Source organism: Ostrea edulis, chromosome 2, assembly GCF_947568905.1.
Source record: "Ostrea edulis chromosome 2, xbOstEdul1.1, whole genome shotgun sequence".
In the NCBI taxonomy this organism is placed as follows: Eukaryota; Metazoa; Mollusca; class Bivalvia; order Ostreida; family Ostreidae; genus Ostrea; species Ostrea edulis.
Window position 1 is genome coordinate 68,546,905 of NC_079165.1, and position 22,751 is coordinate 68,569,655.

At 33.7% G+C, this 22,751-nt stretch overlaps 1 protein-coding gene across 5 annotated transcripts; it reads left to right on the forward strand.

Annotated features, from left to right (window-relative positions):
* Positions 1–2,916: 2,916 nt before the first annotated feature.
* On the forward strand, positions 2,917–21,471 carry LOC125681047 (protocadherin-9-like). 5 transcript variants are annotated; one of them, XM_048920945.2, is made up of 7 exons: positions 2,917–3,048; positions 13,808–13,868; positions 15,391–18,093; positions 19,215–19,322; positions 19,574–19,685; positions 19,816–20,303; positions 21,293–21,471. In XM_048920945.2, exons 3-6 carry the CDS (start codon positions 15,427–15,429, stop codon positions 19,995–19,997), a joined length of 3,069 nt encoding a protein of 1,022 aa, XP_048776902.2. In that variant the 5' UTR covers positions 2,917–3,048; positions 13,808–13,868; positions 15,391–15,426; the 3' UTR covers positions 19,998–20,303; positions 21,293–21,471. The 5 variants fall into 5 exon arrangements, with proteins under 5 accessions (XP_048776902.2, XP_048776900.2, XP_048776899.2 ...); XM_048920943.2 differs by lacking the exon at positions 2,917–3,048 and adding an exon at positions 3,483–3,725; XM_048920942.2 differs by lacking the exon at positions 2,917–3,048 and adding an exon at positions 7,419–8,924.
* The last annotated feature ends 1,280 nt before the right edge of the window (positions 21,472–22,751 follow it).

A 22,751-nucleotide genomic window follows, 5' to 3' on the forward strand; every position in this document is an offset into this window, starting at 1 on the left:
TGTCAACAATTTATAGTTCGCTACCACTGTAAAACCATTTACTGGCGGCTTCTATTGAGTGTACTTCAAGAAAAAGTATATGTGCCTGAACCCGAAGACCATCCGAATGATGCTTTCAATGAAAAAAGTTCACATTAGAAAAGGAAGAATGCCAAGGGGAGATTATGATAAACATATGACCAAACACGACGATACAAGAATATTTTCCATTCTTAGAAGGTTTAGAGGATGATTGGCACCGAAAACTAAGTCTCCTAATTCACTTGGATAGATGTTGAATGGGCACTGTTCATGTCTCCACAATTTGCGAAGGTCTTTAAAGTTATTGCTATTTGATTGTCATATAATTGTATTATACCAATGAGATGTCTCTCAAGGTTTCAATAAACTAAACTAAAGTTAACTATAACTCGATGACGATTTTTCACTTTACTACCTTCCTATTCAAAAGATCATCTGCTGGAGGGTAGCCACAACGGACGTCACCTCGGACAAAACACCTGCATTACCTGTGGCCTGTGTCAGTTTGACAGGAAATGTGTGAATATGTGGTGCTGTTCTGACCCTTTGCAATGTATCTATTTAATTAATCTTTGTCTTACTTATTCCACACTATTAATTTCATTAGCTGATTTATGATAAATTTTACATAAATTTCCTCAAAAGTCGTGTTTTTGTATTGATGGTTTACAATAGCTTATATAGTTCGTAACAGTTTTATTTTCTTTGTGGATGTGATACATTTTTTTTTTTTTTTATTATTATTATTTATTTTGTTGTTGGCAAAAACAGATCCACCCTGTACTCAATTAAAGTCTAAAAGTAAAAGTAAATTTTTCTAAGAAATATATTCTTTTTACAACAGATCACGCGGACATCTTTTAAAGTGTAATGAAATCTGATTTCCTTCCGATGGTGGTAAATTAACTTAGACCACACAGACTGCTATTTGTAATAGTATTGCATGGAGTCACTAAGTATATCATTAATTTAATATAAAAAAAATTATGGTTATATCGTGATCATGCTAAAATATAATTGGTCTCCGCATTGACAATTCAAGTTACACGTTGTTCCTTTCCATTTTATATGATTATATACATGAAATAATTTTTTTTTTTAAACGTGATACATCCTCGGTCACAGTGTGTGTTGCGTTCTTTGTCCAGACTCTGAATATGGAACATATGTTTTTATTTAATTGTAGAACTCGAAAGGGAACGAGGGAACAGTCATTTTGTTTGTCCCAGTGCAGGAACAGTTGCCCGATGTCAAGATGACTCTAGTGTATAATTGTACATGTACAACAATGGATTGGGCAGCGGACAACATGCATATGATATATAAGCCTTTCCTTGAATGACTATAATTGTACGTTAATTGTTTGGCGGTCGTAAATTTATGAAATGGGTGATAATTTTCCTGCAAGGGACAAATATTTTATGTCTTATTTTGGCCCTATACATGTAATATACATGTATATTGTATGCTGTCTACATCAGCTGACTGATTCTGGCACATCCTATTTACTAGAGGCCCAAAGAAAATAATAAAAGACTGATAATAAAAAGACAGTGGAAGATGTAGCATAAAGATGAAGTAACGACACGTGATCATAGAATTGTGCAGTTGGCAAAACAGGACAAATACAGAATAGATTACATTGAAAACTTATTCAGGGTAGTTTTTAAAAAAAAAATTCAAAACATGATTTGAAGACCATGTGCCTTGCGAGCGTTTTTCATGGATACTTTATTGTATGTATGGGCAGATCAAACAACAACTTACATTGTGTATACGTAAAGCTAAAATTGTCAGTCTATGTAAACTCTACCAAATGTAGCATATTGTTGTGGATATCACGATCCCAATTGTATTGTCACGAGTGTACAAACTACACATTAATTTTTTTTATACAAGTCAAAATACTTAACTCGGTGATTTCCGGGAGGGGGAGGGGGGAGGGGGAAGCAATTAATCTCAATCCAAACATTTTGTTGGAACGCCATTTGCAATAAAAATATTCATTGCTACATTTACAATATATCCCGAAATTGTTTCTGATTTGTTTAACGCTGAAAAAATTGTGGGGTTTCAAATCTATTATTTTTTTTATGTACATCGCAGTGATACAAAACTTATACACATAGTTCGTGTCAACACAAGAGTTGAGAAATTCCTAAACGGGAGGTCTCATTAAGAGAAGTCACACGATGCCGTGTCAAACAGACCTCGTCAAACAACACGTGTGCACTTCTTACTAAGTATGTATAACAAATATAGTACGTATCATGAAGGAAGTACAATTGGTCAGTATCATTTCTTCTATGCAGACTGTCTTCCTTTTTTTATTGATGTATTCCATATCTTTTCTAATTGTTATGATCTACATGTGTATTCAGGTGACAACATTCAACAAGGATGGTTGACATTGTAACCTTTGCCTACTTGCACCATTCGCCCTGCATAGAGGCTAATTAATTATTGTGACTCGTTAGGTGTGATAATTAACGAGCTGAACTGTCACAGAAGCCATAAACTTGCTGTCCCGCAGAAGGTTGGGTCATATTTTGCAGGGGAAAAAAGATTTAGTCACTTTCTACTGATATTTACAGAAGATCGTAACAAATACATGATTGGTTCTAAATAGAATTCCTCGAAATTTTCATTTAAATCTCTGCATGACCCATCTGAACTGTTCATAAAACAGTTGGAAGTCTTTTCTGGGTCTGTGACAGACATCTGTCCACCACCTTACTTTACATGTAATAAATACCAATAGTTTGAAATATACATGTGCATAAGTTGTTTTCAAATGATATATCTTTTGCATGCAAAGTAAGGAGAAGAAAAGGCTGTCTACTGAGTAGATGATTGGACTGAAATCGTCCGCCACAGGAAATAGTACCTCCCAGTGAACGCAGATCCAGGTGCGCCAGAAGTCCAACTGCGGAGGAGACAGTTGCTCATTCTCCAATCGCAACACAGACAACTCTCTTGACGAAAATTTCCCTACACCACCTAAAACTAGACTGCGTGAGGCTTCAGGTAAGACTTAGTGTTGAATCAGGGGAAAAACTAAAACATTTTGTAGACACAATATGAAAATGGATTAAATTCTATTCTTAGAATTGAAACCTCGCAAGGTTAGATACATATCATGAAATAAATCATATCTTCTTTTTTTAAAGTTTTTAATATTCGGCCGTTTTATGTTTAAATGTTCCACGTGTATTGCTTTGACCGATTGCAATCTTTTATGTATGAAAGATTTATTTCAGTCAATTATTTAAACCCCATTCATGTACTAACGTGAAAGTGATCGGAGATAAGGCATAAATTATCATTTTCTATATATTTTGATCTGTCGTTCGATCTTTTGGTAGATGAAGCATAAAAGAACTTTTATCCTGCGAGACTATCAGAGAATATAAATCTAATGGAGTCTCATTGAAATTAAGTGACAGTGATTATTGAGTGTTGAGCTCAACTTTAAGAAATTATCAGAAATATTATGAGGTTGTGTTTGTACAGAGTGGGTGTCTTTGTAAGGGTGTAATGATGAGGAACTGTTAAATAGACTTGCTGTGGCCGTTAGGCTGACAGTCTCTGTGTTTTATTGATATATATGACATGCCCCTGTAGGTTCTTTATGTGGAGCAGATGTTGAGCTACATGTATTACTAGACATAGATGATGATTTCACCATTCTGACATTTCACAAGGTCTGTCCTGTTTTTAATATTTGTTTGAATGAATTCTTTCTTTTTTTCTGTATAGCTGAACATTTTCAAATTCTATCCGCCATCATACGATTTTTCGCCATCTTGTAAATAATACGTTGATCAAGTTAACGAACGATGTGTTGGCCATATTCAAACTTATCATTTCATCCGACAGGAAATAGGAGTGAAAAGACGTTTTATACGTAAAGGCACAAAATCGATTTCGTAAAATAAAGAACACAATTCATTAACTGAAATAAAATCATTTTGATTGTCATATATTGAAACGTTGTGAAGTGGCTATTGACATTGTTAGCAACTAGACTGCACGATCTCTGCAAAACGAAGTGAATACAATCGAACTCTGCAGACGGCATGCAAATTTAAATGAGGGTTTTTCAATTAATTCATGGCTGTGTGAAGTGATTGCATAATTCGGTGTTAGCAATGCTTATATTTATCTTTTGAATTAACTGGAGGTTGATATCCGAATTTTTGATACTCTTAAAGAAATAACTGTTTAGGTACAGATAGTTTGTATTTATGGATATTAAAAACAACGGAATCATGGTCGATTTTGCCAATTATTGATTATGCAAATATGCTTCCATCGTTTTTATATATCTCCATACACAACCCGTAAACTAGACGTGTGTGTGTACATGTGTGTGTGTGTGTGTGTGTATGGGTGAGGTTGACAGAATGTTAATACTTTAGCAAAACAAATCAAATTGCTCAACACTGGATATGACAGTAGGATTCTGCTATATAATCAGGCGAGCTTCACTTCCCCTTGATTGTCATGACGTCATATACAATATGTATTCAAAATAAGAGTTTTCTCTTGATATTGAAAATGTATGGCACTCGGTATACGAAATGCTATTGAATACAGAATAAAGGACTCTGGCACTGGCCTTTTTCTTTATGGGATCAGCTGTACGTTTCAATTTCTGTATTGCTCAAGACTTCGTCTTACAGCAGAATTTAACATATGGACAATATATTGTCATGGAAAAGAAAAGAAAAGACAGGTGGTCTGATTCTGGACAAATATGAGAAATAACAGTAGAATGTACACCAAATAAACCAATAAATTACTTAAACCGGAGAATGACAATTATTATCATATGCCGTGCATTTTCCTGAATTCAATAGCCTCAGAAATGTATTTACCAAGATTATAAATTTCTTTGACATTGTTGACACTTAACAATTGTATAAATTTAAACACTGGGGGTTTGTATCAATGCTATTTCTTCATCAGTTTAGTACGTACAAAATGTAGTTCTTTATAGACTGGACACACTGAAATAAAATGGAATTCATTCTTCGGTATCTAACTTTTTTTTATCATACCGTTTGACATCGAGGTATGTTTTTATGTCTACCTCTCTCGACGGCCAAATTGTGAGATGATGGCCTAATTTTTTAAAAAAAATATATATACTCATACAATTTGGCTCCGACTTCTCTAAATAAAATTGAAAACATGAATTATTTACTACATTGTAAATACTTGTAAACAATACGTACCGTGCGCATTACTTAAAATATTTATGTAAGTATTATAACACGAACGGGTATGTGTTATGAAATATTGTTTATGGAAAACTTTTTGAATTTTTATTTTAAAATGGAAGTATTTGTTAAAATAAAAATTGAATGCGTGCACATACATATATGCATCAGTCATTGTTACCTTATATCGCAGACCTGGGCATAAATAATATGCCATCTAAAACGTTGCCATATATTCGATCTTTTCCAATTGTATTGTATATTTCACAATATGTAATGTATTTTTAAAATTTGTTCTTTATAAATGTCCATTTGTATAAGTTTTATTTGTATTCAATACTTTTCCATTTGTATTCTACATTTCGCTATCTATATTGTATAATTTTCATTTATAGTCTATATTTCGCTATGTATATTATATAATTTTTATTTGTATTCTACATTTCGCTATTAATGTTGTATAATTTTCATTTCTATCACGTATAATCTGTAGTGTTTCAATTTCTATTGCATGTGAATTCAGTAAATGTGGTTTGTATTCGATAAATTTTTGTTATCAAACATAAATGGAATCTACATACAATACAAATTGAAAAAGTAAATAAATACAAATAGTGTGTTATATGATACAAATGAAAATAATACAATGTAAATAACAAAATACGAAATTAAAATGGACAATTATATATAGAATACAAATGGAAAATTATGAATTGCTTATTGAAAATTTGCAAAATACATTATAGGTGGACAATTAAAGAATACAAATAGGGAAAAATCGAATATCGCAACATTTGACATATAATATTAAACTAAGTTTTTTTTAGGGGGGGGGGGGGTATTTGCTGAAGGATTTTTATTCTGTTACGTGGTAAAAGTCTCTGGTCACTTTGATTCTTTTACACTATAGTGTCTCTGATTCACATATACTTCCTGTCCAAACGCTTTTGACGCTGTATAACTTGTCCAACATTGTGCACGGGGAAGTTGTACTGTTATCTGCATGTATAAGAGCACCTGTCCGGTGACAACCTTCTTCCCTGATCAAACAAAGAATCATTTATACTGATTTCAATTACCACAGGACAGATTTACACCTCACAGTCAACAAAGGTTCCCTGAATGAAAATACCCCGTTCGTTCAGCTAGGAAATTTACAATCTCATAAACAGAGTACCCCAGGGCTAGGGGGATACTTTACGGGGCAGGTGAGAAAAAGAGGGTCTTTTTGCTCTGGGAGTGTCAGGATAAGTTACAACCACCACTGTCTTCTTGCCAATTAAATATTATTCGCCTCGAGGGCTAAGCCTCAAAATGGTACTGAAAGAAACTTTTGTCAATCGCTTTCTTTGGATACAGTTTTTAAACAGTTCAACGATGAAATCCGAGAAAGCTTTAGTTTGCTTTTATTGACAGTTTATTTTAGAAGGTTATAACCCCTAATTTTACTCCAAGGCATTAAAATTACAAGCTCGTGTGTCAAATTTATTAAATCCGATGAAGAAATTAAGGCTTGTTTAAAGAATACTTTGAGACCATATAGAGGGCATAATTGTTAATAATTATGTAGTGATGACATCTTAAGAAAACTTTGCGGAAAATTTGCGAGCTATTTATTCAAAGATGGCCATAAAATGCCTGATTATATCTTTCGGGAAGGTCAGATAAGAGCAAGTACTATTGTTCCCCTTGGATTGGGGCTCTCTGTATTGGCCATCCATCACGCCGCCACAGAAAGTTTTAGAAAGTTATCATATTTCATTCAATTAAATACCACAGCTTTTATGTGAGTCAAATTGATTTTTAATAAGTAGTCGTGTGTCGATGTATAAGCACGAAAATATGCGTTTTTATATTCCATTATAACCATCACAAAAAGTTAGTCATTCATGCACTGTGAATTACACTCGGGCCACGCACTAATGGATATTAGACGGCAGAACTAGCCCATGTTGTCAAATTTCAAATTTGTTTGCTTATTATTTAATTCTAGGGATGAAGGTAGTTATAATCTCCATGTTTTTACAAATCTCTGGTGTTCTTCATTGTTTACCATATACAGTTTATAATTGTTTTTCTCGTTGTGTTTCTATACCTACAAAAAAAAAATCAGTTTTTTGTTCTTTTGTGTGTGTAGTTTTTTTGTTGTTTTTTTTTTTGTTTTTTTTTTTTTTCAAGTGAAACAGTTTTTTCTTAAGTGAAATAAGTCTAATGTATATTTTGACTAAATGCACATTGATTATCAGATGTAGCAAATGGGATCTAATATTTGTTAAAAGAAATATTGAATTTCAAAAATGTTAATTGTATCCATATACGTATAGAAGGGTGAAAATTGAAGAAATCTCTTAAAATATTTAGTTAAGAATTACATGTAGCTTGGTACTAGTACCGTCCCTAACACGACTTAATTAGAAGGCTTAGGCTAAATTCCCTACATTAACAATGTATGGCGATGCAGTAGCAGCACTTTATTGTCTGGTACAAGATTGTTCCGATTGCACAAGCGGTGGCTCCACAGTTTGGAGTGTATAGTCGCTCTGTCATTATATCGCCCTGGACCCGATTTTGCCTCTCATTATAACACCCGGAACTTTTAGTATCACCATTATTTGGATATGAAGATGTCAGACTAAATCTACTTCACATTCCCCCTGGTGTCCCTATTTAGACCATCCGGAGTTTATTGGATTCCGGTATTTTATTTTTCTTTTTTCCCTGATGATAAAATTCGTAGTCTAGTTTGACTTTATGTCCGTCTCTGCAGGTCTCTATTGAAGTCTCGTCGAAGGCCAATAAATTTCATACCTATTATCTGACCTCTCTTTGTGTAACCGTAATTGTGAAGAAAATAGCAATCTCCCCAGGGTGGGTTCTCCGCTAATGTTTGTAGAAACAACTCTTGTAAGTCAATGGACCAAGAGAGGATAAAGAGATCAAATATACATTGAGTCACTGTATTTATCTCACACAAATACACTCAGTGCAGGATCGCTACACTACAGGTGAATTCACACAACGCCACAACGGTAAGATATCTTATTCCAAAAAGTATGTAAAATTACAATCCGAAACTTAAAAATGTATTTACTTTGGATATAGAGACTATAAAAATTTTTTTTTAAAGAAACTTCTAACATAGTTAAATTATTTGTATAGTCGATTTTCAAGCATAACATACGAAAAAGAACTTTAATCATATCCTATTCTGATCTGCAAATTTTTAAGTTATGTGCTTTATCAATCTGATTGAGAGTCATCAATAATATTTAACAGATAATTCACGACTTTATGTAAATCACGTCTCTGTGTCTGTAACGTTTAAACTCTCTCTGTGTGCCTCTACGCCTGTGGTTTTAGGTGGATGTTCTTTCATCTCTGCCTTTGAATAAAACTCATAAAATATCCTCAATATGACAGGTCTTATGCCAGTGTGTATAATATCTTTATTCAAATGATTTATTTTATAAAAGTTTAACGGTATTCTCTGTGGAGTTTTATAAATAGCCATCAAATGAAGTGACGGTATTGAGCTCGTCTTTACGCCTCGCCTCTCGGGGCTTGAATATTGATGGTGTGATGCGTCACTTTAATAATTTTAATACTTTTTTTTTTATCATTGAAAACTATTGGACATCTGTGGACGTTATATTGATTTGAGAGATTCAAGAAAAAAAGGTATATATTTTTGGGAGAGTTGGGTTTTGTGAGAAATATTGTTATTGCTAATTGATTTCGTTATTGAATAATGGATTATTAATATATATTGTAGTGTGTTGTCGTAATGAAACAAAATCCTATCAAAACCTTCAATTGTACACGGAACTTTAGAAATATTTTCATTGCCGTAAAAGTAGGACAAAGCTTTTTCTTGAAACTTCATTTTGAAACGATAAAAAAAGTGTACACGTATAATTCAGCGATGTCGGAACACATCATTGGGAGATGTGGGACCCTGAGGCCGATGGGAGTTAAGTCCCTTTGTTTCCAGATTATGTCGGATCTGTGGAAGTTTGAGAAGTGTACCTGGTTAGCCTTATAAAGGATTTGATTTCAGTGGATGGACATTGAAACTGAACGAACATACACTTTTTAAAAAGAGCATTAGTACTGGATTATCGCGGCCCCTGACTCATGATTTTGTTTTTAAAAACCCAGTTCTCTAAGTGCTTTAAGCTAAATCTTATTTCACTTTTGTATAATGACCGGCTTTGAATCCGTAGTAATCAGGGACTTTCTTATCCCGTATTAAAGAGTCAGTTTATTTTCTAATTGTTAAAGTTTATTTTAAAAAATAACTTGTTAGAGAAGGAAATAGTCGTGTTTCGTTTAACACCCCTACTTCGTTACAACGTACACCTAAAGAAGGTAAGACAATGCCATTTTCCAATCTAAATTAAATACATGTACTAATACTATGCAAGTGAATGCACTGAGACATACCTCGACAACTATGAAAAGGAAAATTGATTTGGTTAATAAATTTAAACGTATGGAAATTAAAAGTAAAACCGTAAATGTTTGCTTGCTTGGGGATACAGTTTCATTAATTAATATGCTATTGACTTGCATTCATTTTCATTTGCGCTGAACACATATTTAGTATGTGTAAGTAGTCAAGAACTAGTAATACTGTTCTCTTGAGAAATCACGCCGTATATTGGACAGACGGTCGTGGGAAATGGGGGGCATTGGGATAGAGAAGATCTATCGCTAATAAGGTAAATACAAATATGGAGATCTTTTTATCAGGTGATAAAAGCGGAATGAGCCTAGTTGGCCATATACATTTGCACGTATATAGTAGTTAATATGGCGAATGTGTTAAGTGAACAGATATGACCGAGATAGCAAAAGGCTGCTGAACGCTGCGGAAAGGTTATTTTAAATTCTTTCTTATATTTTAAGTGGTTTATTTACGTGTATTATGTTGGTTGTTTTCTCTACTTCACATTTTCCTCTTTTTCTTCTTTAAGATGGAGTCAACTTGATTTCAATGAGGTTTTTCTTTCACCGAAAAGTTCTTTTTGTGTGTGCCTCCTGTATTAAAATGTCGACATTTATCACATTTCCAGTTGTAAACCCGGCTAAGCTGGTTGACAAAGCATAATGGCAGATCTAGATATTATATAAGAAGGGCTTTGCTGTGATAAATAGAATATGAACTATTAATTATCGGGTTTTTTAAGATCGCGTGTCATTAAAATGTGGTGACGGGTCTTCCAAAAATACGGAATAAGTTTTAACAAATCATTTTTATATGACTGGATAAGTATGTCCTTTATATAGTAAATGCATTTTGAATATTGTGCATACAAGGATATGGTAATCATTTGATAAATAATCATGATTAAATACTGATGTACATATTGTACACAGTCTTTAATCGACAATTATGATTCTAGAATTTCATTTAACATGTATACGTATAACATTTTAATTTTGATTTCCCCCTATGTATTATGACAGATGATTTTTAAAGACAGTTGGACATACCACATGTACATGCCCCAACAGATAAACCTAATATGCTGCAGTAAAACTGTACGCTTACTTTGACGTAAAATATTGCCACAGATGTGTTCTAGCAATATGTTTTAATATCCATTGCATAAATTTACATTTGATTGATTCAAATGAATTTTAAGAAATTTTAACCACACATGTTAGAAGACAGAGTGAATGATTTTGAATTGGTTCGGAAGTTCGCATTACTTGCAACAATAGAATTTTATGACCCCAAGATGCTTCAACATTTAAATCAATCCCATTGTTGCCTATGTAATTCAGCAACATGTTTCTAAACACATAATAGATAAAGAACATCTTTATTTCTTTTCATCTCTGTAATTTTTTTTTTATTCTGTGTCCTGTCTTACCTTAATCCCTGACTATAATCATGCCCTCTAAATTGATCCCAAAGAATGAATTACAGTCAGTGGGGCCATCATATGTTATACAATTAATGTTACCCCTAGGGTGTGGACATGGGGTCTTGATTGTTATTGGTGTTTATCCCTATCCATCGCACTAAATTCAAACTGACAGGACACTGGGTCCGTTTGATCACTCAATATGACATTTGATCAGGTACAAATCGCCTGGAATTAATAATACCCTTGTCTTTTGATTCTGTCTGAAAATTCCCTTTGCCCAGAATCAATATATGTAGAGATGAACCAAAATTCGTGTTCTACGGTGTAAAACTTTGGGTGAGTTTTTACCATCTCATTTGAATTATCTATTTGAGGTCTGAATACGTGCTTTATCACGGCATGTAATCTTGACTTATTTTCCCATATATAAAATTTCCTTATTAACAATGTTGTTTTAGATATTGTCTAATATTCATATTAAACTTTAAGACTATTGAGGAAGAGGTTTTAAATAAATTGATTGTAAAGACTAAACAATACCGCTGTTGTATCATCATAAAAAATAATAATGAAGAGGGACGGTGTTGATTTCAATAGTAGGGTCTTATTCCTGTTTTTGTCGACAGATTGGCGGATTTTCCGCTGGCAGAACGATTCTTCCCTAGAGAGTTTTATTTTTTCAGTGTTGAGACACTTCACAGGTTGAAGTGCATTATATATTTTTTATATTTAATTAGATCATTTCGTTAAACACAAAGAGAAGAAAGGTGTTTCTGTTGGTTTACCTTTAAACTCTGTCAATTTGAAATTCATGTATTAATGGGAACTTAGGGTGCAGACAACTTATAGAGCACCTGTCTTATTCTTAATGGAGGTACAGGTGAGAAATTTCAAAGTTTCCAATCCAAATATTCTGAGCAGTAAAATTAAAATAAACCGTGAAATGATAATTAATTGGAATTATATAAGATGTGGGCTTTTTTTCAATGTCAAATGGATTTAGTTCAAAAAACTTTATTTTAATTGAGTAAATGTTGGTTGTGTTCATCAATTTAAGTGGACATATTGATATTCTTCTCAGAAAGTTGTTGGAACTTCAAAATATTTTATCGTAAGAGTAGATGTTATTGACACAATGTGGTTCTTGTGTGGTATTATCTATGATGAAACGTTCATGTACAATAACATTTTCTTTCATTACGTGTACTACACAAGTACGAGTATTCACGGGGAGGGGACTATATATAGAAGTATATAGAGTTTAATTTGTCCATTTTGAAAGACATGATAAGCGATAATTTACCATTAAAACATGATAAGCGATAATTTACCATTCCTTTCTTTGTCTCTGCTGTATCGGTATCAGTTGTACTGATTATAGAAGAAAAAAAATTACATTTTGTTAAAAGTTTTTTGAGATCGTTATTTCAATGGAAAATTTTATAATTTATCATATACAGTTGGTAGGTTGGAGGAAAGGGAAATTCAGACATGCAATAGGTCTAATGAAAAATCATTGAAATTTTAGTGGAAGAAGGTGAGTGTGTTTGTTTGTTGTCTAAGAGGCATTTTGCCGACAGCAATAATTACGAAGAAGGGGGAGATAACTCTTGAAATGTTTAATGCCTGTTTGTGTAAGAAGATATTAGTTGACATGGACACTTTTAATTCTCATTAAGTTGTTTAGGGATTATCAACACTTTCTTCAAGTATGTGATTATTCTGTATGTGTGAAAGATTACAAAACACCAAAGTGTGGAATGTGCAATGTACATAAAACATTGTTTGAAATTTGAAAATCTATTTTCATTTCCTTTGATTACAATTATGTCCCTGAAATACTAATGGGGCGTGAAGTTCTTTGTAGCGCCATAATAATTTAAATGAAAATCCACTTTTGAAAAATTCTTGACCTAGTCTACAGCAAAATAATACGGGATATATACTAGTATCTGCGTTAATTACATGTATCACATTGCTTAGTATATTTACATTAATTAACACAATTGTTGGCTAATTGCTGTATGTCCATCAGAATTTTAAAAGAAGATATTCATTGCCCTAATGGTCTTTTTAGTAGTAATTAAAGTAATAATGTTGACAGCCCTTCAGACTTAACAGATGAAACATGGTTTACATCATATAAATAACTCTTCTTAAAAAAAAAAAAAACCATTTGCAGAAATTCTTATCAAAATTGAATTAATACTTAGTGTTCACACGTAAACAGAGGTTGTTTTAGCAAAGAAGATATACTTGTATGTCAATAAATTCAATCTGACCCATGCTGTCTTTTTGGGACAATGCAATCAGTCGGTCAATAGAACCATTTTGCATGTTTGATTAATCCTACTGAAAACTCGAAATTTCTACCGTGGAGTCCTGCTAGCCCCCCACCAACCTTTCTCCTCTGACACTTTCTTGCATCCTGGGTATAGAGAGGCCCCACGGCTTCTGACCAAGGTCTCTAATTAACAAACAAACAAACAAATAGAGTCAACAAGCCAAGCAGTCAATATTTGCCATGCTTCCTGTTTGGTAAGGAGGATTTAAATGGTCATTGTAGCACTTTGGGACAATATTGACACTGTTTGAGTGAGAGTCACACAACAGTATACCTACTGAGCCTTTTACATGTCAAACACCTCTGGAGTGTTGGTCTAACATCTTGGGTATTTTTTACAGGGTCCATTCCTGATCATTTGACCAGAGCTGGTCAGACTGTTTCCATCAATTATAGATTGAGGTAAGTCATCACATTACTTATCCTGATTATCAATCAATATAGCAATTTCTTTTTTATTCAGGTAAACATATTGAATTAGTATGCACATAATAATAAGAAAGGCACTGGTACTTTGTACATGTAACTCTATGGAGAAACATGCACAATTCTGTATGAAAATTTGATATATCGAATCAACTATTATTTGGAAAAAATAATTGTGTAAAGACTTTAAAATATTCTTTGTTACTGTAGCATTATTGTTGAAATTAATTAGATTGTATATACCGTTTGAAGTTTTTATCTTTTTAAAAAAATATTTTGGGGGAGTGTCATTAATGTAAAAAAAAAAAAATGCATTGAGATTGCAATAGTTTAATCTGAATTTTCAAAGACAGCTAAACTTCAAAGCAAAGATACTTGTATATGATTCCTTGTTCAAATTTTGTAAATAAATCGTGTCTTTCCCTAGAAACTGTCAGATCCTTGATATATTTACAATATCAATTGAATTATGCAATATTAAAGATTACACAAAGACATTTTGGATTGATGGGTATTAAATTGCATACCATGTTTGTGTGGTGAATGACCAAGACTCTTGAATTATCTTGTAATTTGTTAACAGTGGTCAAGGAAAGTTGACAATTGTTTCTCGTCCACAAGCTTCTGTAAATCACCAAAGCAAACTTTACATAGATAACTGATCAGAGCTATCGTTGCAGGATAAACTATTGTTTCATCTCCAAATCTGTAGTATCTGAATAAATAAACGGTACATTCATTTAAATGATAGTTCAACAAAATGAAATAGCAAAATATAGGATTGTCCTATATACAGTGTTTGTTGAAACAAACTGTATTTTGACAGTCAGATAAATATTTCAAATGACTAGGGAGCTGAAAATCAATACCATCATTTATTTTCCTGCCTTCAATGAAAAAAGTCATGTCCGCTGGTAGCTGTGATTGTTTTTGTAGGTTGGAAAGGAATGTTTTTAATAACTTTTATTGTTTTCTTATCTGTCATCTTTACCAGGCTGATAAATCCAACAAGACTTATCAACAAGGCTCTCAGATAAACAATTATAATTCATATTGCTCTAGTAATCCCAGCAAAAGAGGTGGCATTATTGAATATCATTCCGTCTAAATCCCCAATATTAATAGAAAGTCCCCATCTCCTGAGCCACGAGAGGGCTAACCGCAATGTCGGGGGAAGCATGTCTCAGTTGTAAGGCCAGTAGTGACGGTAATGATGCTTCTGACTGAACATCAGATTATTAATGTCAGAGTTATAGTTGACAAGGTTAGTCACAGTTCCTTAAGTAAACTGTTGTATAGCCTTGCGCTGTTTAAAAATGTGAAAAAGTTAGAGATAAACAGATTGAGAGAGGTAAAATTTTGATGAAAGGGGTTTATTTTATAGTACTCTTTGGACCAGAGAGCTTAGTTTCTACTCTCATCTACTAATACCAACAACTGTACAAAAATCTTTCTATGAGAAAATGTTTTCAAATATTTCCTTTGCTTTTTTTAATAGTAAACCCTGTTATGTGAGACTTTGACCAGGAAGATCATGGCTTTGATTTTGGCTGCTGTTCTTCTTTTCTTGCCATGTTGCTATGGATCAATCCTCTTCACTCTTCAGGAGGAGGAAGCAACAGGAACACTGATAGGAAACATTGCAACAGAGAGTGGACTAGCCAGCAACATGACAGATGATGAGTTCCAAAGCCTCAAGTACGATTTCTTGGACCAGACCAAAATGACATCATTGTTCACTATCAATAATGACAATGGGAACATTTACACTGCAGTGGTGATTGACAGAGAGACAGAGTGTAGCTTTAAAGAGGTGTGTTCTCTGGATTTTGATGTTATGGTGAGATCAACTATTAGCACAAAGTACGAGATCATCTCTGTGAATATCATCATTCTGGATATAAACGACAAAAGTCCAACATTCCAACCTAATGTTATCACTGTGCAGATTTCTGAATCAGAAGCAATTGGAACAACCATTGGCATTGAGGGTGCCGCAGATTCAGACTCTAGTGCAAAAAATAGAATTCAGAATTATAGAATTTCTCCTGATGAAGGACCTTTCGGATTAAATGTGACAAAGAAAGATGGTGGGTATATCTTGAAACTGGTCCTAAGAAAAATTCTGGATAGAGAAAAAATAAATTCCTATCAAGTTAGTATAATTGCCTATGATGGGGGACTCCACCCTAACTCTGGAACCCTGTCAGTAACAGTAGAGGTGACAGATGACAATGATAATTCCCCAGTCTTCACTCAAAGTGTTTATGAGGCAAATGTCAAGGAGGGAGTGAAAATTGGTACCTCTGTCCTGAAAGTATCGGCAAGTGATTCAGACGAAGGACAGAATGCAGAAATCCGGTACCGTTTTAGCTCTACCCAGTCTGATCTTGGTGAAATAAAGAGGATTTTTGCAATCAATGATACCACTGGAGATATATCAGTGATTGGAGATTTAGTGTACGAGGCAGGTAAAGTTTATGAGATCAGCGTTGAGGCCTCAGATTTGGGTCAGCAGCCAACAGACTCCCAGTGCACTGTCAGGATAACCGTGGAGGATTTTGGAAATAATCCCCCCTCTGTCCGTGTGAATTTCCTGTCTTCAAGCAGCATAGGTGTGGTAAATGTTTCTGAATCTTCCAAGCCGGGGTTAGTGATAGCTCATGTAAATGTGGAGGATACAGATTCTGGTTCGAATGGAGTAGTGTCGTGTAATATCTCTGACAATTATTTTGCCTTGGAGGCTGTGCAGGGAAAGGGATATGTGGTCCTCATTAAGTCACTTTTAGATAGGGAAAGAAAAGCTATCCATAATGTGACTGTTACATGTAGAGATCATGGAACTCCAATGTTAATGACTTCCTCACATTTTCTTGTACATGTTCAGGATGAAAATGACCACAGTCCAAAATTCAAACAGGCCATTTACTTTTCAGCCATCAATGAGAACAATGCTGTTGGAGATTTCATCACTCAGGTTCTGGCTTTAGATGATGACATTGGCTTGAATGCAGTGGTTAGATACCAACTCCACCCTGACTCACAAAACAAATTCGCCATTAACTCTGAAACGGGAGTGATCACTGCCAACCAGAGATTTGACAGAGAAACAGATTTATTTTACAAGTTTACTGTGATTGCAGTTGATAGGGGAAACCCTCCTAGATCCAGCACAGCCTCAGTTGTACTCAACATCAGTGACATTAATGATAATCCCCCAATCTTTGATGTGCCAGACTTTCGGTTTTTTGTGTTGGAGAACTCTGACTCTGATACTAACATTGGTTATGTAAGTGCCAGAGACATTGATGAAGGAAAAAATGGTAATGTGATATTTGCAATGTCTCCCAACTCTCATGTTCCTTTCACAGTCCAGACTGATGGTAGTATACTAACTAACATGACCCTGGATAGAGAAGTCAGGGATGAATACAGTTTCCAGGTCTGGGCTCGTGACCTCGGTTCACCATCTTTAAGCAGTGAAATTACAGTCAATGTTATTGTTGGTGACCAAAATGACAATGCTCCAATTATTGCGTATCCCTCTAAAGAAAACAATACCATGTTGATTCCCTACATGGCTCCAGTTGGGTCCCTGATATCTAGCATCAAGGCTTATGATATAGATGAAGAAGGTCCAAACAGCCAACTGGAATATGCCTTTAATAATGGTAATGAGCTGGATATTTTCTACATTGGAAAGAACACAGGGAAAATCTCCCTCAGAAAGACTTACCATGTTGATATGGATGTGACTTTTGCTGTGTCGGTCCTGGTCAAAGACAAAGGAGATACTCCAAGACATAATGTAACAAACTTTTACATCGTGTTGAAGTTTTCTAATGGGACAACCGTGAAAGCCCTTGAAGACAACGGAAATAAAAATATTGTAATCTCCGTCATCATCGTTTGTTTCACCATCTTAATCTCAGCAGTCATCTTCACTGTCATCTGCATTTTGTGTCGTCAGGATAAGAAGCTGAAAAAATCCCGTCAGCAAAATGCAGGGAAGGCCCTTTATGATGAGAAGGTACCAGAGGTTATAATGGCAGTGACCCCAGATATCAATGGGGTTCTCTGTAACCCCGGTGACACTCCCTCCAAGAAAAAGAAAAAGGAGGTCAGTTTTACCTTAGATGATGAGAACCCCAATATGTTCCCTGCCTTCAACAACCCAGGCTTCATCGGATCACACTCTCAGGTAATCACACAAAAATTAAAATGAATCATTTGAAATTCATTTTCAGAAAATATATACAGTACAAATGCTGTATGAAATGTCAGGGCTTACTTTGAAAATAAGGTTAAAAAATGACATTCGTATTATTAATTTGAGATATTCAAAATCATTTATTATTGTTAAATTTTTAAACAAAACCCTTTTGGTAAATAATTTATTTGATAATCAGTTGATATTTAAAATTCATTTTATGTAAACAACATTACATTTAGTGGTTTGAATTATACATGTATCTGAGATTCTTAACCTAACAGTACTGTATAGCTAGAGCAACATTACATTTTTTCAAAGAGTGTTGTGTAATTTAAAATTATTGTTGAAGTCAAAATATATCAGATATATTAAGTATGTACATACATTTCTAGTGGGATAAAATGTATTTTAAAAAGATTAAACTTAATTCTTAATCAAACATTTGCAATATATCCACATCATATTGTATCAAAAGAAGGGGGAAAATGTGTTTGATTTTTATAGTAAAAATTTCAACTATTTCGGAAACCTTTAAAGTTGATCATTGAAACCTTTTGAGCATTCATAATGCTAATATAAAGATACACAAAACTGGTAACAGCCCAGATCTCACTCAGCTCACTGGTGTCAATGTTAGCTTTAACTTTCTAAAGCACCCTGTTACTTTATCTGAGAGTACTTCATTTAAAAAAGGTAAATTTACAAGTCAAACACTTCACAAGTCCTTCTGTTTGGGGTAGAATTCCTGTCTTTTTGTGTAGTAATTGAAATGTCAATACCAGAAATCTGGTCTTGCACAACAGATGTACGCTAGTAGTTACATTTTATTTTGCCAAGCTTTACTGTTCAGATATCTGACAGGGTAGTGAATACAGGGCTCGGGGTATAATATCCTGGGGGTGTTTTAAAAAGGGATTAAAATTTGGGGAGCAAACAATGCTATAACTCTTATGTAAATATGATAGTTGGACATATGTTAACAACAACCTCCGGGCAATGTTCAGTTAATTGTTTAGCCATCAATTCAATTAGAATGTGACTCATGACATGTATATATTTGTGACATACATACATGTATTGACCAAAATTGTGTTTTTTGTTGTTTCCAGAGTCCCCCAATTATCCAACCAGACTATGATGGAGCACCTGCAGATTTCCAAAATTTTCCGCCCAAATCTCAGTACTTATTACACAACAGACCACCCAATCACAAGCAGGTATTGGTCTATAAAATGAAATAAAAATTCATTTGTCATATGCTTCATTTTCAATTTTGAACTCTTCAAATTTCAGAAATCTAAATGGGAAATAACTTTTGTTTTATTCATATTCTGATTTAGAATGCTGGCAATAGGTTAAGATATTTTTTTTTTAATTTAAGAATGTGAAAGGGGATCATTCTTGGTTGATTTGTATTCTATTGTAAATGCATTTGAGAATTTTTTAAAGTAAAATTTACTCAATATAGAGACATCAGCTGCCATCTACAGACAATTTCAGCGATTCATCAGGGGACACCACCACTGCAGACAGTGGGAGAGGGGGCAGTGATCTTGACCTAAGTCAAGCACATCGACAAGGTAAGGGAAAAAAATCACCTCAAATCCTAGTACTTTACCAACTTTTAGAAGTATTTTCCATTCATGAATTTGATATTTCAATTCCCAGTTATAATGTAAATGAAAATTAATTATGTTTTGATTATTTTAGATGATACTGGATCAGAGTATGCCAAACTGCAGCCCCCAGGATCACTGAACAAAGTGCATCTTCCACATTTTGACAATTTCATACAACACACACATGGACACTTAAAATCCCAACCCTATAGTGCTATGTGTAAAACAAACTCTAGTAGTCCTACAGGGGAGTGGAAGCCTTCGTATGTGTGACGTAGTTCTAGATACCCAGCCACCATTACATTTCTAAATCTCCTGTACACATTGAGAGAAATCATTATTTGAAAACTACGACACCATTTGTATGTAGCAAAGATGCATGTTTCACGCTGATCTCATTTTTATTGGTGCTTATTTCATGAAACTGTTCATATACTGTGTGGAGGTATCCGTGCTTAGCTGACCTAGTAAGGAACCATTTGCACAAATGTTATAAAAAAAAAAAAGAAAAAAAGATGGAGCTTTCATCTAAGAGGAGTGCAGTGCCAAAGTTATGTCTCCAGCCATATCAACTCAACAGTAAGTATACATGTATATACACATTTTGTAATTACATCAATTAATGAAGAATAGCCCTCAAGGGCAAGAGATTTTCAAACAATATCTTGAGAGATGAGGGGGGGAGGGGTATTTCTTCAACAACTCTGACAACAAATTATTTCTATTCTACTGTGATGATGTTTTGTAACATATAATACAAAGTAAAGTTCTTTTGGAGACATACATTCATTGCATATGATGTCAAGTATAAAATCTCCACTAAAATACCAAAACGCAAGAATGGTGTGGGGTGGGGTTTTTTTTGGGGGGGGGGGGGGTACGGTAAATGGGTTAACTGCAATTTTCAAACTGGTGGACTGTGGTAGATCATTCATTAATTAATTCCAAGTGAATTGCACCAGTTAGTTGAAACATATTATTTGTTCAAAAATATCAACAAAACGTTATGTTGGAAGCAGATTCTAACACATCTATGTTAATTAAACACAAGCTGTCCCTTCAATTTTGATGCTTGTGGTCTAACAGGGACAAACCTTTTTTTCTAATTTACATTTATGTGACAAAGGAAAACAAAATTCCATTGGACACATATTTTAAAGAAAGGCCAAATTCTTGTCTTTTTGACGAGCTGTTTGAATACATTTTCAACTTATTCACTCATAAAATTGTAATATGCCCTCAGTGTTCTCGTATTTGATTTAAAATTCTAAATCAATTCAAATTCATAAGCAAACCATGCAGTTCTCCAAATGCTATAAATTTATATGTTAATAAACAACATGGCATTCAATTTAATGGTTTTAAAGACCTCAATACTACCCAGCTGATTAAACACAAATAGTTATGAGAGTATATTAAGTTTAAATTTAGTTTAAAAACCTATTTTCATAACAGTACAAAGAATATGCATTTCCTGAAGTGAATTGATGGCAAAGAATTCTTTATGATTTACAGATAATTCAAACTCGCATAAATAAGCTATTATCTGATGTATTTTTCATTTTCAGGTTGATGAATTTTAACAACTCGTATGACATACTGAGGGAAATTATAGTGCTATAACAGCAATGGAAGGAAATGACATGTGTATGAACATCATGACATTATGTATGTTAGAGAACAGTTGTAAATTTTACATTTGTTGATTGTTTTTAACTTGGTAATATTAATAAATGATCAGAATTAATACATCTTTATTTTGCTTTTCTTCATTGTGAACTCTACACTCAGCAGTTGCGTGATTAAGGCTATAAATGCAACTGCTCTGACTGTATCCGCCATGGCCTCCTTTGGTGTAGGCAATCGATTAAGAAATCAATTTCATTTTTGAAAATACATGAGGGTATGAACTGCAACATTTCACGCTAGCATTCTTCTGAGGAAGCGCGTTATAAACTTAGTGTGATGCTTCACATGACGTAAACTATGCCAGAATGACGCGCTATAGTTCATACCATCATCAATCTAATTAGATTGATACCATCATGTACATGTATTTTTCAAAAAGTAATTTTGTTTCTTATATTTACATTCTACTTTCATTTCTGTTGGACTTCCCAACTGTTGAAATTGGCGTACTATATATATATGAAGATTCATACGCGCATTGTTCACAACTGCATCGCATTCATGACGAAAATTTGTAAAGATATCAAAAGAAAAAGTAATGGAAATGTAAATATATAAAAATATATTTCATTTCAAAATCATTGGATAACGCATGTATTTTATGGCATGTCAAACGTTGCAACATTTGACATTTATATTATGTATTTTCCGTTTGCGTTGCATATTTTTTCATTTATATTGTATCCGATGGGTTGTTTATTTTGGTTTTTTACAAAGGATCTCGGCATTGGTTTAATTAAACCATGGTTCGATTACCAAGCCATAGGCTGTATCTTTTTCATGTAACCTTCACGACTTTACATGTTTACCTACATGTAAAGTTTACTGAATTCCTCTCGCTTATCAACCTCATGTTTAACTTTTCCTTTTTTTTAAAAAAAAAAAGGAGGGGGTGTCTTGTGGTTCAGCACCCGGAACATTTCGTTCATTTTCAACACGATACAAGCTAAAACTTGACCAATAAAATCCTTACAAATCAAAAGAGACAATCCCTTGGATACAATACATTTGAAAAATTATACAATATAAATGAAAAATTATATAATACAAATGAAAAATATTTACAATAGAAATGGAAAATATACAATAAAAATGAAAAATCATACACTACTAAATAAAAAAAACCATACAATATAAATTAAAACATACAATACAAATGGAAAATGTGCAATACAAATGAAAAAGATGAAATATTGCAACGCCATGGAATATCATGCCATGGAATTTACATTCACTCCGGTGTTTTTTTTTTTCTTCTTTAACATTCTTACTAACTAAAATAAATAAATAATAAATTATTTATTACAGTGAAATGTGTTTTCATGCATACAACATTTC